Consider the following 16947-nt stretch of genomic DNA (forward strand, 5'->3'; position numbering starts at 1 on the left):
CTCTTGATGTGAATGACCTTTTAGTTTCCAACTGACAGATATGTATCAAAGTCTATGTAGCTTTCAACCAAATTTAATAGCTGCCCTCCAGATGAAAAACGTGAGGACTAATAAAAGCATTAGCTACAGGGTAGATGGTCTTTCCTTCTTGGAATTTCTTTGGTCCCTACTATAACCAAAAGAAAATAGTCAATCAATTATCAGTTATAAATTATCTGATAAAAATCAGCATGTTAAAAGTGATACAATTTTTATCACGCTGATAAAAATCTGCTTGGTTTTTTGCCTAAATTTATTTGCTTCAATCCATTTCCAATTTCTAGCCAAACTGCTTTGTCTGTTTAGTGGTAATTAAGATAATTGGTTCATCCCAAAGTAATTAAAGGTTTGCAAAGTTTTGCTACAAACATTTAAACTTAACTTTGCCATGGCCCCTCCCCATTTCCCCTTGGGGCGCTACTGACTGGGTCAGTCTAACCTTTTTCTCTATTCTGTCCCCAAACTGTTGTCTACACTGATCCAGTGGCTCTTAGTGTACACTCTAGTTAAATATGTTGATTGTTGTCGTGTGAAAAAACTAGACCCTGAAATTATTTCAAAACTATGTTCACACTTCATTTGAACATATCGGCATGACCAGACTTCTGGAGGGGAAATAAATAAATTGCAGCAATTTGGTTGCATAACCTTCAGTTGTCTGCAAGAAAGCTAAAGAAGGATTTCATTTTTCAACATCGCAGTGAGTCCAAGCACACATCCATGCAACAGAAGAGTGACTTTGAGAGGAGGAAGGCCAAATACTTTAAAGTCAGAATGTGGTTTGATAGATTAATACTATAACAATGAAATTCTGAAACTAAACTAAAGGGAGGATCAACAAAGTATTTGTTTAAGGGTGTTTACACTTAAATACTTAAAATAATATTTATTAATTGCCTTCTAACAGATTTGTTTGTTTTATTAGTTGAATATAATGCAATATTTAATGTGTCAGACCACACATAGAAGAAATCTCAAAATGACATATGAGGTCTAATCATTTTCTTATTAAAAGTGTGACATTTTGACAGGGGTGTGTACGACTTTAAGAGCCACAGCATCAATGCAGTGCTGGTAGATTTGTTCTCCATCAATCCATAAGAGCAAAGTACATTGCTGTGGTTTGACAATTTTATCTTATCTCTACGTACTCATCTGATCACCAAAAAATAAATTCAGTGGAAAAATTAATTAGGCATGCAGCTTAGTGATTCAAATTAGGTCAAAAAAGAAAAAAAAAAACATATATATCCTCCACTTCTAGTTTGGAGTTGGGGGTAAAAATGAAGGGTTTAAAAATACGTTGACAGTATTGATCCCAAATAGTTTGACAGTGATCAGAAATGGGTTTGCTAATATTTAACCTTCCAGTGAAAGTAACTTTGCAAACCAACTAAGTTTCATTGTGAAGCTTTTGTTAAATGATGTAAATTATGTGTGTCCCTAGACATTCTGTTAGAAAAGTTTCCAAAATAATTTTGCCCAATTATTTTAGGCAAAAATGCAGTGATGGATATTACAATTTTAAAGGATGTCTCATTTAATTACAATGTCAAATTGTTTACTTGTTTCAATTTCAATGTCAATTCAAAAAGTAAAGATTTAGGATATGAAGATTAAGTACTTGCAGAATATATTTATTACTAGTTATTTATATAAATATATTTCAGGTGTTTCAGTTAATTCTTGGAATTGGGGTTTACAGCTGATAAAAAAAATGTTTCTGTAAAGATAAGAATATTGCATAAGACCAATAAAAACAATGCATTTCACAATTACACCCAACACAATCATGGGGAAGAATGCTGACTTGGCAGATGTCCAGAAGACAGTGCCAAGTCTTCTGTCCTCCATGTTGAAGAAAAGCCACATCACCAGATAAACTGGCTGATCACTGAATTTAATATCAATGGCATGTTGAGGAAGAGGAAACAGTGAGGTGGTAGAAAAAAAAAGATGCAGAACCAACTGGATTTACTGCAGTCTTGAGAAGTTTGTGAAGCATGGGCCACAAGAGTTTGAGGGAGAATCACAAGACAAAGACAGTGGCTCAAGAGACACAGAGCAATTAAAGCTAGGATTTAAAAGCTTTCATAACATGTAATGTTCTTCTAATAATTTTCTCACTTTTCGCTGGACAGTTTGCTGTCCTGCTGTCAGTGAACGTCACCAGATTTTAGCTTTCAGTTGAACCAGGACCTATTTCCAGAGTTGGAATGAACTCTCACACGTATCTGTAGAAAAACTCTCACAGGAAACAAACTCTGGATTTGCATAATTCCCATTTTAAAAATCATTTTATTGATGACCCAATTTTCAAAATGAAAATAAATGAATGTTTGTACATATACATTATTAAAAACTGTGTGTAATAATACTTAACTATTTTTGATTGAACTACTGAAATGAATCACATTTGCCCTGAAATGCTAATCAATTGTGAATCACCTGTAAACTTAGTTAAATGGACCTCATCACTTAAAAAAAAAAACTCCTCATGTCTGCTTTTATATATTTTTTTTAGAATATATGTTGTATACACATACGTAGTCATTTTAAACAAATATCCATCAATTTCAAGCGAGGACTTCAATAAATAAAAGGGGTAAGTATGACTGACGTCTCATCTGTTCTATGCCATCACTGGATGAATTTATCCCCGACACATTTGCTGCTCATTGAACCAGAGTTACCTGGCAGAGTTATTGTATCACAATGGGGCATTCCTGGTTAGATAAAGGAAAATCAAAACAAAACAAACAAGCAACAAAAATAAATAAATAAGAAAACAACATAAAACCCAGAGTAAAGAGACTCACGCTGTAGACAGCGACTCCAGGCTGTGTGGAGAAGAGCCGTTCGTCCAGTGAAGACTGAACACGAGGAATTCTGGGGAGTGTGCGTTAAAGAAAATTCAAGAAATCTGAGAACTGAAACAAGTGTTCTGTTAGAAAAAATTTGGACAGCTTTGCAGAAAAAAAACAAAACAAAACAAACAAAAAAAAAACAAAAAAAAAACACCATTGCAGCAAACTGAGCCACATGGGTGGAATTTAACTAGTTTATAAAGTGATGCACAGGAGATCTAAGCACTTAGATAAGTTCAGCTTTTATCAAACAGTGACAAAATTCTGCAAAAAAAGAAGGAAAGTAAAAAAGAGATTGATTTGACTGCAATTGCTTCAAACTTCAGAGGAATTCACAGTGAAGGGCTTTCCCTACACCCCAGTACCATGCATAGTTAATGTGATGGATCCCCAGATCACCCCACCCAAAATGCTCAATCTCCCAGAGTACACTATGTACCTTCATCATTTTGCAAGAGTTGAAAGGAAAATCTGAAATGGATTTCTGGGCTACTTCACACAGGGTGACTGCCAAAGCAGAGGATTAGACAACACAGGAAGAGCACAATCTGTATGCATTCTCCTCTCCCAATGCTTGTAGAATAATAATGATAGCTTATTGATTCCACAACCACTCATCAAAAAAGACACATCTATAATGCTTTTGGCAGTATTAAGGCCAAGGGAACTTTCTTTGCAGATTCTGGAACATGTAATAATGAGACTCTAAGGGGAGACATCAGACAGACGTTGGGACGGACGGACAAAAGAGGGGAATGTGTAATATTCAAACAGTAGAGGGAAGCCCTCCGATTAGTAACCTGCTCAGGCAGCCGTCTGTGACAGGCCGCCTCACACACCACTGATCACATGGTTTAAGGGAAACAGAACGTCTGGCTCTCTTCCTTTCACCCAAATCACGCCTCCTCCTGCCCCAAGCTCCCTTCCTTCACTCCCCTCCTGCCTGGAGAGGCCCGTCATCTTTGCTGGACCCCTGCCAGCACCCCTACCCGCAGCCCAGCGATACAACAGAGAGGGAGGAAGATAAAGAAAGTGAAGAATCAGTCTTAGCAAAAAAAAAAAAAAAAAAAAAAGTCGCCGGTTCAAAACGCGGAGGCACAGCAGGAAACACGATCTGTTTCACTGCCGGGGAAAATTTCGAAAAACAATACGTGCCCCCGCCGCCTCCACTTTACACATGCATATACACACACAGATATTTGTAGCAATTAGCGGCTGACGTTCTCCATCATACGACAGTTTAGGTGGGAGGAAGCACAACATGTTGTGTAAAGACACTATATTATCCCTCAACTGAACTCTAGAATTGAAATCCTGAAAGCCTGATTCCTTAATGATTCACGCAGCCTGCATCATCCAAGAAATGCAGCATTGCAAGTAATGAAAAATGACTATTTATGACTCACAGTTAGAAAAATAAGTCATGATAAAGGAAACACTGTCAAACATTGCAGTTTCAGCACCCTCAATGTGTGGGCTTTATTTGTATTTGACAGCGTAAACATACGACAGGGCTTTAAACCGTTTGAAAAATCAATCAATAAAAACAACGTTTCTTGACCGTTTCATTGAATGAAAAATACAAATCAGCAAAGGAAATACAAATCAGCTCTATTAGGGAAGGGCATTTATTGTATGGTTTATCATCTATCATGACATATTTCTTATAATAATTGTGATTTATCATCGTGATAAATTTCAATTAATGAAAAAAAAAGAATATCTGCAGCAATGTTGGTTTTGCCATTTTCTCAAGTTTTTTTTTTATTTTTCTATTGAGAGAATCAATAAATTATTACAGTAACTGCAATTACTGTGTAGATAGTGATGCAAATCCTGCTTCTTTATGTGACTGGTGCCCTAAAGAAGCACAGTATTGGTATTTGTGGAGCTGGGATTCCCTTCCCATGCAGTCACAGCTATTGTCACAATAGTACCACAAGATATTGCAATAGAACCAAGTCCAGGTCTCCCACTCCTAAGCTCTATACTACCACTGGTTGGCAGCAACAGCTGTGACAACTGGTCATACACCGTAGAGCTGAAGGTGAACCCAGGTTAAACCTGTCCTGAACAGGTGCGCCTCCACCTGCGATCCAGGCGCTGACACAAGCAGGAAAAGCAGATGCAAAAATGATCAAAGGAGGTAAGATGAGGTGAAGAAATCCAGGACAAAAAAAATAAAAACAAAAAAATAAAAACAGGACTTTCTTCCAGTCGCAGCCAAATGGCTCGAAGCCAGCATGCAGATTTCTGTTTTCTCTAAAGGAAAAACACCTGCAGTCATGCAGAATGCATCACGTTTTTATATGCTACGCTCTAGATCGCCAACATATGACATTCTGGGGAAACTGTATTCCACAGAAGAGTATCTAAGTAGAAAGAGGCAGATTTTACCTCCCGTCCCCATTTTTTTTCATTTTTTTGCACCTATTCAGAGAATTGCACAGCTTTCTCGTCTGTAGCAGAGTTCTTTCAATATTAAAAGCAACTCTGGATTCCTATTTCCTACAGTTTCAGAACAAACAGACCAAAACTGAGATAAATTCCCCCTTCACCACCACAGAACGAAGACTTTCTGCCATCAGTATAAATATTTATTGTGCAATATGTGCAATTATGGGCTCTTGAAGGATAAAGCAGTATCATAACACAAGATCAAATGTCTTGCGGTGAAACATCATCTCAATCAGGCCCTTCTTGAGGCTGACCGAGTAACCAGAAAGATGCAGATGTTTCATAGATAAATGCAGCACATGCAAGTCAAAACCAATCTGAATGAGAGAGAAATAACTGGGTTTGAGTCTGTTTAGGTTCTGCAGGGAGTAAAAAGACAAGCATAAAGTTAAAACACTCTAGTGTTGCTAAAACAATCTGCAACTGATCAATATTACAAAAAAGATTACTGACATTTTGAGACATGGATGTCAAAAATAAATTAAATTTCTTGGTTATAAAGTATTGAGGAAATGGTACCTCGTTACCTTGCAGAGCATTAAAACTCACATTAAGAATTTCTCTTCTTATAGCCAGAATATGTAGCGGAAAACTGTTGTAAACTTGCTAAAAAGCTTAAAAGATGCTGTCACATTGTTTCCCCATCTTGTCATGTATGGTGGCATATTTAAATATCTATTCCCGTTCTAATTGTGAGGAAATGAAGGGATTTTGTGGAACATAAAGTCACATCTGAAGTGTCATCTGCGTCAATATGGACGAGGCATGGGCGATATGGCCGTCTTAGATTATTAATGATTACAAAATGTCGACTGGCTGCCAAGAGAGAAATCATGAGATCAGTTATAAGGAACATTTTATGCACTGCAGTTCCATGCTTTGACACTTCAGTTTCATTTTCCTCCTTTTTCCTCAACTTTAAACAACTTTTTGAATACTGGTTGTAATTATTCACATAAAGGTACTGTAGTAGTAATCTAGTCAACAGAAGAAAACAAATTCTGATCAAAACTATATTTAGTGGACGTGTTACAATGCATCCCAGAGATATTTAATCCACCAAAGAGAACCAAGTCTTATAAGCAGTTGTACTTTGGTTTTTGTACGGGCACATGGAAATATGTTTTTTTTTTCTTCCCACTGCTTTCAAACAGGACAGCCCTGCAGCTGCTGCTAGTTAGAGGCCAACGGTGACTCAATCAAATGTAGCTGGACACCTGCACACATGGTCTGGTTTGTGTCTTTAACTGGTTACCAGCAGGTCAGCTTTACTGAGATAACAGCAGGGTGTGATTACATTCGAAAAGACATATAAAAATAATAAGAGTTTATGCTTCCATCGATAAAGTCAACTTCACAATAAAAGCCTTATCCAGGTGCAAAAATCTTTGAAATTTAAAAAGCATGAGGCTAATGGAAACCAGCCAGAGTATGTGTGTGAGAAAGTGATAAAAATTACCACCACTTACTAGCCTTGAAACTAGTAAGTGGTAGTTTCAAGTAAGACTGTTACAAGTAGTAACAGTCTTACTGTTAGTAATTGTAACACTGATGCTACTGTGAAGAACTTTCATACATTTTTTTCACAAACATGATAAAAATAACTTTCACACTGTTACATAAGTGTTAGGTAGACATGTTAAATTTTACAAGAGTGTTATTGTTCTGTTTGAAATTAACATGAAACTGTCAACTGCATAATAAGGTGATGCTTGACAATTCCAACGTCATTACGTCTTTCTAAGCCACTGAACAAAAAGTGAATATAAAGTATTGTGACGAATGTACAAAACATTCTGCAACCGAGGGCTTCGAGTGATGAAAACTCAAAGATTTACCAACTGTGACTCCAAACATCCCATAATCATGCTAACAAATAGCCTGAGGATAACTTTTACATAGTTTACACTAGGGCTGTGTAATAATATCGATTTTGCAATATCGATATTTTATTTCCTAGAAAAAAATCGATATTCATCTGCAAGTATCGTAACATCCAACTGTCGCCTTGCTCACTGACTGCTTGCTTCGCCGGGAGAGTGATTAGGTCATCAGGCTTAGAGTGATTCCTTCAGATGCTAAGTGTCAAGGTTAAAAAGGTATCAAACTATTCAGAGCAGGGTACTTGGTGCACTTTATTTACTTTACAAATGCATGTAAGCTACAGTTTGTACTGTTTCAATTAAACATGTTTTCTCACCACTTCTTTGATTCATTTTGCCCAGCTGTCGACTTTAAGTCTGTGTCCATGTCCAACGTAGAGCCAGGTATTGTGTAGTTAGTGCTTTTAATCAGTTTTCAGTTAAATTAATTCAGTCCAACTCTATAACAGTCAACAAAATCACTCTGTCCCTCTAAAATCTTTCAGAAAATCGCAAAAGTGTATTGAATTGTATCGTTTGGTGAATATTGCAATATACATCATATCGTGAGCAGAATATCGTGTATTGTTTCGTGAGATTATTGTGTCACTACAGCCCTAGTTTACACACCAAATTTGAGGATTGACAAACTAATGTGCATTCCTTTTTCCTTTTCAAAAATCATAACGTAGCTTCAACCACTCCTCCATGTCCCCTTGCCCCACAGTGACACATAAGCCTTGGTTAGGAGAGTAAAGCTGCTGTAGCTCATGCTTCATCATTAGCTTACTGTAAAGCCACTTAAGTGCTGAGTATGTGGGAGAGGGAGAAAGGCAAAGACATGAGGAAATATAGCCTTACAGACAGCAGGGGTGTGATCAGGAGGATGATACTGCGTGATAAACTGTAATCTGCTATTGCTGAATAAATAAATAATTTAGGGGTGTAAAGTTAACTGCCTAGTAACTAAATAAAACATATGTGGAGACCAGGAAAATTAAGCAAAAAAGGGTCAGAGTGAGAGGTGAGATATTTCTGCCGACTTGGCTTATCCATCCAAACGTCACATAAATTAAGGGGTGCCATCTACAATATCATAACTTTACACATATGCAGCTTCTTTATTTAGAGAGGGGGCTGGGGGAATTGTTACATCTCATATAACTATGGTCCAAGTTTTGCACACACCTTACGGAAAATGCAGTATTATGTTTGAATGAGCAGATGTACCTGGAACTGCCAGTGCTGCACAGAGCTTTAAGTGGAGGTACAGGAAGTGAGTAGAGACAGCCCAGATGGTGCAGATACAAACGTTTCTTTTCCCTGTAGACTCACTGGCCACTTACAGTAACACACACACACACACACACACACACACAGTGTGTATTTGTGTGAAGCAAAACTCACAAAGCTCTCACTGCCTGTCTGCTGTTGCTGAGACTGCTCTTTCACTACAGTATGAACAATGGATGGATGAATGGTGGCTCAACACAAGCAAACCAGATCTTAACGGTTCTAGATGGCTGCAACACAAACTATAAGCAATCTTTTAGAAAAGTTAGGGGAAAAGTTGAGCAGAGATTCAGTACAAAAAAAATATATGCTTCCTCAAAGACTTATGGGAACTATATTAATTCAAACCATGAGGAACTCCAGAAAGTCAAAAAACATTAAAAAGGAAATGCAACAACCTCAACAGCTGGTTAGTACATCAGAATAGGGCTGAATCAATTAATCATATTAACATGATAAAATGACTATCTAAAAAATGGTCAACTAATAATCAATTAATTCTTAACTGATGTATTCAGGCTCAAAAAAGACCATTTAATGAAAACAAGATATATTCAGAACAGCAATTAAGATAACTGTGCAAAAATATATACATTTCGCTGTAAATATGTTTTAGCCAAAACTTCTCAAGTGACATAGCTTTAGTTCCACTTGGTTCAGATTCACTAAAGGAATGTTGTGGTATTGAATTTTAAATGTTTATTTTCTTAATTAAAAAAAAGAAACATAAACATTTGTTTATTTGCATATTTTTATGGATTTCTAATATTACACTAAAAATGGTTAAATAAAAATTCTGTAGAATGTGCCATTTTTTATTCAAATAATCGTTACAATAATTAATTAATTGATAAGTGGAATAATCATTAGTTACAGCTCTACCGCAGACACAATCATACTTTCATTTATTACATGAAGTGTTATTTCCCTACGAGTATAAAACTGCTGATAATGTGGTGTTGAAGAATTATTAGCTCATTGCTTTCTGAGGAAAAGTGAACTATACAACTGTTGATGAGACAAGCAGGGCAAACACAAAAGCAAAAGAAGGAGCAACTTCCCTCTTCTGGGCTACAGTGACAGCGGCATGATGGGGAGGTTCGATTTCTTCTACTCTTTGGATAACGCGACATCCTTTCATCCATAAGACCTGAATATCTCACCGAGTGACACACATGACCAAAACGGGAGAGCAAGAAGCCGAAGCCTCTAGGCTGGGCCAGGAAATGTCTGAAAAGAGATTTTTCAAAGATTTTATGGATGAAATGTGTGCGACCAGATGGATGGGCCTGCGGCTGGATCAGTCACAGGCACAGAACTCCATTTCAAGTCATATGCAAGCAAGGTGGAGGTGTGGTGAAGTACTGCTGTGGGCTGGTATTACTAAAGATGAGCTAGTTGAACCTTTTTGGGTTGCAGATGGGCTCGGAATCAAATCCCAAACCTACTGCCAGTTTGTAGAAGACACTTTCTTCAAGCAGTTGGTTAGGACGAAGTCTGCACCTTTCAAAAAGAATGAGTTTTATGCAGGACAATGATCCTTCACATTTGGAGTACTCCTCCAAAGGACTAGCCAGTAAAGCCATTACATATTAAGAAGGTATGACATGTCTACCTTCCTCACCTGACCTGAACCCAATTGAGAACTTGTGAAAAAAAAAAAAAAAAACAGTCCACCTCTCTGAACAATGTTTGAGAAGCTGTCGTTGCTGCTGCATGAAGAGTCAACCGTCGAAAAATCAAGAAACTAGTCAATGGAATCCTTATTACTGGAAAGATGGGTGGCTGTACTGGTTACTGATTATTTTTAATGTCAAAAATGCTTACTTAAACATTTTTGAGTCGTTTATAGTTCTCATTTAAACAGATGAAAATATGAAAAGTCAGAGTGGAAAATGTGTTTTCCATTTAGCTGCATAATAATTCTGCATGATAGTGGCTCAATAATTGTGCACATAAAAACATTCTTCTAAGAAAGCCAAAACCTCACTTTTACCTTCTTAAACTTTCATGTCGGAGATTTATTAACATTTTGGATTAACCGGGTGAATTGTAGCTGGTGATTACTAAAAATAATCATCCAGCATAAAATTTGCCTTATAGTTGTGCACATAGTGTTGTTATGGTGTATAAAGGAAAATGACAAAGTTTATTACGCCTAAGTCAACGCTTTGTACGCCACTTTGCTTCAAGCTTGTTGGAGTGTGTTCCTACCAACTTTGCACATCTAAAACAGACATTTCTGGGCATTCTTCTTCACTCAGATTGGATGGAGACAATCAGTGAACGACAGCCACTGAGTCACGTGAATTTTTTTCTTGAACATATTTCAACTTTGGTCCAAGCTCATAATTTTCATGACCTAGTTTTTTCTTTTCCCCTCTGTCACAATAAACCAGGCTTAGTTCTATTCTTGATTTTTTTTTTGAGGACCAGAGTTGGGAAACACTCCTCTAGGCTACATCTCTGCTTTAATATTATTATTATTATTTTTTTTTTCAGATTTTCATTACAGGATCATTATTCTTCTACACAGACTGAAAATTGTGGTGTTAATACACCACTAAATAAATAATTTTAAGGGGTATGACTACATTAGCAAGGCACTGCACATCCTGTTCTGATCAGCAGGGGTGCACAACAAATCCGTACTGACTGTTCTTGACAGGAAAGGTTCAGAATGAACACGTCAAGAGTTACTGGGTTATCACATTCACAAACCCTAATTTACTCAAGTTGTATATCTTTGTGCTGCAGGAAGAAATCTCCCTGATAAAAAGATGCACACTCAACAGAGACTGAAGCTCTCTTGCAGTGTTTTAAGAATATGGGAAAAGATTTTGCAGTAGCACTAGGGAGATTCTAACCTAGCTGCCAATAAATTAATAAAATTGGCTAGGGTCTTCAAGGCAGAAGAAACAAATAGTGCTGTCATTTAAAAATCACAAACTAAGGATATTTACTAAAAACTTTCAGCAACAACAACAAAAAAAGGAATTATTCTAAATATTGTGCAAAAGAAAGAACTGTCGGTATGCAGGTTGTCTTCATCAGCCCACTCCTTCCCTGGAAAGAACAGCCCTGCATGCTGGCTCATCTCAACTCAGCAGTTTATTTATAACAGCCCACAGTGAGTATGCTCATGAGAATATTTCGTTGTGCAGACTGCATACACCTGTCCCGAAATGCAGGAATACGCCGTTGTATGAGCGACCAGCTGGTTATAAACACAGCAAAGCTGCACAACTGCAAAGGTAGGATTACAGTTACTGGAAAAGGTCCATTTGTGCAAACATCTGGTCTTTGCTCCAACCATAAATATAAGGAACTTTGCAAACTTGCAAAGCAGAAAGTGACAAAAAGGCGGAAAGCCTTTTGAAGACAGATGAACCTACTGGACCATGAATGTGAAAACTGAGGGGATGCCAGAGGAAAAGACCAGGGGCAATTGGGGGAAAATCCTGCAGTTTTCTCAGCTGGGACAGCAGAGGGGTGAGGTAAACTATGGGGGGATGGAAGGAAGTGAGAGGGGGGGTGGCTCGGCAAGCTGGGTGACCTGGGCTTTTGTTGGCAGATGGTGGGAAGCACCACCTTGGCCTCTCACTTCGAATGCTAAGCAGCAGCGCTTTTGTCTGGCAGGCGCAGCAGCAGACGATTGCGCCGGGTGTTTCTCGGACAACCAGGAACAGACACGGACTGTGTGTCCACACACACATGCCACGCAGCACCGCCGTGCCTCTGTAAACCTCCACGCATCTCAGGACTCCACAAACACACACATTCTCCAAGCAGGAATTCCCATATGCCAGGAGCCCCCCTGACCAGACGCAGAGCAGCACGCTCCCACACTCCTGACCTCAGAGGCTGAGGCGGAGCAAGAGGTCAGATGAGCAGCAACTCTCCGAGGGACACGTTCCTCGAAATATGAAAATTTTATTCGAGACAAGGCTAATAACACAGAGAACACACACCTATAAAATTTCTCAGCAGAAATGTGTTTATTTTAATAGCAATTATGTTAATTTGCTGTTCATTCAATTCCTTTTTATGATTTATGGTGTCAAGTAGTATTAAAACTCAAAACTAAGAATTAATCAACAGGATCAAATGCACAGCCTAAACCCACCACCTACACCAATTTCTAAATCTGCAGTGCTGACAATGTTATACGTTTTTTTTAATCATGTATTTACTGATTGTCTGGCTTTTGTCCATGACTCTTAAAAGTTGCATGTAGTCAAGTACAATTTAGGGTTGTCCCGATCTGATACCGATATCAGAAATCAAATAGTTTAAATGACTTAAGATCATTATTTTAGGTAGGTGTGGGTAAATGGATCAGGTGTTCTGATAGCTAATGTTGTTGACTATCTTTCTCTGTTTGAATATCATCTGACCAAGCCTTCTTTAACATTCCACATTACAAAATAAGTAACAAAACTATGTATGATTCATGCTGATATATTATTAAGTGAAAAAGTTGTATGGGGACACTCGAAGTACAAAAACCCCAGAGGGCTCCGCATGGTCGGGCCAAACTGAAATCAGTTCTCATTGCCACAGTTGCATGATGAAAATTGCATAATTTTTTTCTCAGCCTCGTGTCGTCTGCCCCTTTTTTTTGTCAACCATTTGGGTGAATGTTTTTTCCCTCCTTTGCATGCGAAACTAGTCAGGATTTTTTTGGGGGGGGGCTTGCTTATGTGGAAAACAGCACCAACAACTCAACTTCAAGAAGCCTTAGATTCAGCCACAGTTTTAAGTAACAACTATATTAGGCTGTGAGGAAGGATGTACTGATGGACCAAAACACTAAATTTTAACAACCGCCTTGGTTCTCGTCCAATGCTGCAGGTGTGAATGTCCCGACAATGTTTTTTTTCTATTTTTGGGCTTACGGTAAAATGAAAAATAAAATGAGATGTTGCAATAAATCAATTATTTCCTCCTCTGAAGGAACTTGTGAACTCGTAATGGTTGTTCCTGTCTGTCATGACTTATGTGTTGACTATACTCTTGTAAACCTCAAATACGGAAAAACACCATAGGAAGTTGGCTCGGTGTGTCTTGTGGACTTTGAAGGTGTGTTTGAAAACAAAGGCCCCGAAAGCATTCAACATCAGATTTACGGTTCAACTTCGGTTTGACTATGCAAGGCCCCTAAATGAGGGGTGTCCAGCCGTTGTCCTGCTTCAATACAGCTGATTCAAATGGTCCAACTTCCTCAGCATGTCAAAGTATTAAAGAGGCCTGCTAATGAATCATCATTTGATTCAGCAGTGATGAACTAAAACATGCAGGACACCAGCCCTTGAGAACTGACTTTTGATAGCACGGCCCTAAATAATTTCACTTACAAATAGTGCACAATGAGAATCTGCTTACACTTCTAGAAATTTGGAGTCCCATTTACATTTATTAAATGGTCCTAAACACCATGATTCCAACTGTGCTCTTTACAGCTGGATTAGTGGCTATAAAACCCATGTCCACCTAAAGCTAGAGGTGAAGCAATCAGGCATTTCCTAACTTAAATCAATGTTGTTGTTTTTTTTGATATTTTGTATGCTAATTTTAATAAACACAAGATTCTTTAAGAGTTAAAAGAACAAACTGAAAAGATTAAAAGATTATCTGCAGTTATTCATCAAAGTATATGTCTCTAACATTTGTCTGATTCTTATTAAACTCAAATGGTTGACTAAGATATACGTTGATCAATGCATTTATATAGTAAGGAAAACATTTTTGTTTTCAATATTTGACAAACTGACCACCGACCAGAGCCTATCAAAAGAAGATTATCAGATTCCAATCTCTGATCGACTAGTTCATCTCTTGATATGTAAATGGTTCAAAGCACATGTGGATGTGGGATACCATCTACGAATTGAGAATACATCATCAACTTTTGTTATACGTGATGTGGTACTGCAAATAAAGTTCCTAAAGGATCACCAAATATGTATTTGTGTTTTTTTGACTACTAAATTCCACATTCATAAATTGTTAAACAGTCTACAAATTTGTAGAAATAAAAAAGGTAACCGGTATAGAATTTAAGATAGAAAAAAATAGAACATTTTCCCACCTCAGCATGATAGTTATATTCATTGCATACTCAGCAGCTGTGCTTTGATACCACTAAAGTTCAACTGAAAGTAGGTTAGGAAAATTTAACAGTCATTTCAAACACCTTGAGTGAAAACAAAGACAAAATACACCAGGAAAAGCAGTTTTGTTCACTCAGATAACCTTCAAGCAACTCCAGAACATTACATAATTGTGTACTGAACTCTCAGCAGCTGTGGGCTTTGCCCTGGCACAGGCTATACTCTGGTACTCATTGCCCTTGGAAAAATAAGAAACTGGGTAGCTGTGATTGTGGGTGGCAGGGAATCAGGTCGAGATATCACAAGCTGTCAAATCACAAATACACACGGTTTTGTCAGTAGCAAGCAGAAGAAAACGTATACCTAATCCTCTCATACTCACACAAACACTACTGATACCACGCTGTGAATAAAACAGGAGGTGACACAACAACGGTGACTTCACTCAACCAAAAGCAGGCGTAGGTAATGTTAGGCCACCACCGAGCTAACTGAAAGGTAACTGCAGCAGGAAGACAATTTTATAGCAATAAAAGCTAAACACCCAGGAACATACAGCAAGTGTTTTTTTAAAGTTCTCAATTGGTAGTACTTAAACAAACAGTTCAGAGTGACGAGAGGTAGATCTGTGGTTTTGTATGACCGCTTTCAAGAGCCACTTCATGACCCATTCAAGAGCTCCTCTGGATTTAACATATCTAAACAATTCCTAAAGTGCAGGCCTAGTGCTAGCCGGTATTAGCTCAATTACACTTAAAAAAAAAAAAAAAAAAAAACTCAAGTCAAGGCGCTCAAATGGATGGAGCCCGTCGGCTATGCGATGTAGCATCCTCTGACCCGAACACTTGCCAAACACAGGGTCTGCCTTTGCTTTATCTTTAGCCGCATAAGCGCTTTAATACGGCTGAAACATATTGCTAGTTTATGATGATCATTGAACAAAGCCGGTAACCAGTGCGAGCAACCTGTGCTGGAGCTTTACTATATCCCATTATGCGCATTATTAAAAAATAAAATAAAAACCGAGGTTACAGCTCGGAGATTGACATATCTAGACACATAAATAAGAAAATAAACAAAACAGCGTCAACTACTTAAAATCAACATGATACTTGTTAGCTAGGACAACCGGCTTGATTAGCTAACATTAGCACACTTAGCAGGCTAATTGTACCCTCCCCTCCCAGCTGCCTCCAACTGAAACCATCATCCCACATCCAACCACTACAATCTTCCAATAATCAAATCCCCTTGTCAGATGTTGTCAGAGAATAGAGTAAGGTGCATATATATGATCCAGTTTGTGTTACCCATGTGAAAGGATACGAAGATGGTGGTACAGCGCCCGGCTGAGGAGCTGTTTGGGCTCCCGATAGAGCGGAGGTCAGGGTAGCCCGCAGTTGGCTCGACGAAGAGGGGCCACTTCCAGGTCCGCTAACTGCGACAGCGGTCTTATTGACCACTTTCGGTGGCAAACTCATCGCAAAAAAAGGAAAAAAAAAATTCAAAAACAATACACTAATAAATACTGATGCAAACAAAGCTTAGCTTGCATTCATAGAGCAAGCGTAGCTGATCCTGAAGCAGGCCCCAAATCCCTTTAACGAACTGGGATAACGAAGCTCGAATAGCAACACAAACGTCTTTTTTCATGGAAAGTCGCTGTTCGGATCAGCGGTGCTATTCATGGGGACGGTTGGGAGGTTTAGCCTCCCTCGTCCGTCCGGAACCGCTGCGGATCCGGCTCGGTTCGTTTCTTAAAAATGAAACAATCGCCGCGGTCTTCTTCCTCCCTCGGCGATTTACCTTTTCTTCTCGGCAATTATGTTTTCTATCATTTTTTTCTCACAGAGATGGGAGACTTCGCCAACATGGCGTTGCGGCCGCTTTCAGCAGTCCGGGCAGGACAGATGATTCGGCAATTCTCGGCCAGTTACGGAGTCGCTCGGCTAATCAACTAACCTTCAATCAAACACATCGCCTCATGTTCACAAAACCTGCTTGTTTCATATTAATGCTGTCATTGTCCACTGTTTGTAATTAGCATATTAAATACTTAATAAAATTTGATTTTAATGTAGGATTTAAAAGCGTCAGTAAAACAAAAATTACAATATCGTGAGACCACAGTTATGCACCATGTTATATATTTACATCTTGTAATTTCTAAGTTTATATGAATCATAAATACATAAATAATATATAAATAGATAGATGAATAAATAAATAAATAGCCACAAGCTACTGAAATACTAATTGAGTGCCGCTTTGTCAGTTACAATTTAACACGAACGTGTTGTCAGCGCCATCTACCGT

The 16947-nt window shown here is 38.2% G+C and overlaps 1 protein-coding gene across 14 annotated transcripts in view; it reads right to left on the reverse strand.

Annotated features, from left to right (window-relative positions):
• LOC106936328 (eukaryotic translation initiation factor 4 gamma 3) overlaps positions 1-16551 on the reverse strand; it is a 62275-nt gene extending 45724 nt beyond the window's left edge. For 6 of the 14 annotated variants that reach the window (XM_015017245.1, XM_015017239.1, XM_015017237.1 and 3 more), the window contains exons 1-2: positions 15958-16550; positions 2859-2928 (exon numbers count right to left, since the gene is read on the reverse strand). In XM_015017245.1, the coding sequence (XP_014872731.1) occupies positions 2859-2928; positions 15958-16112 (225 nt within the window). In that variant the 5' untranslated portion in view covers positions 16113-16550. Of the gene's footprint in view, positions 1-2858; positions 2929-15941 lie in introns of all 14 variants that reach the window. The other 8 variants (XM_015017246.1, XM_015017241.1, XM_015017240.1 and 5 more) reach the window with 4 other exon arrangements.
• Between the last annotated feature and the right edge of the window lie 396 nt (positions 16552-16947).

Source organism: Poecilia latipinna, unplaced genomic scaffold (genome assembly GCF_001443285.1).
Source record: "Poecilia latipinna isolate Pla-1442-1.1 unplaced genomic scaffold, P_latipinna-1.0 Scaffold2118, whole genome shotgun sequence".
NCBI lineage: Eukaryota > Metazoa > Chordata > Actinopteri > Cyprinodontiformes > Poeciliidae > Poecilia > Poecilia latipinna.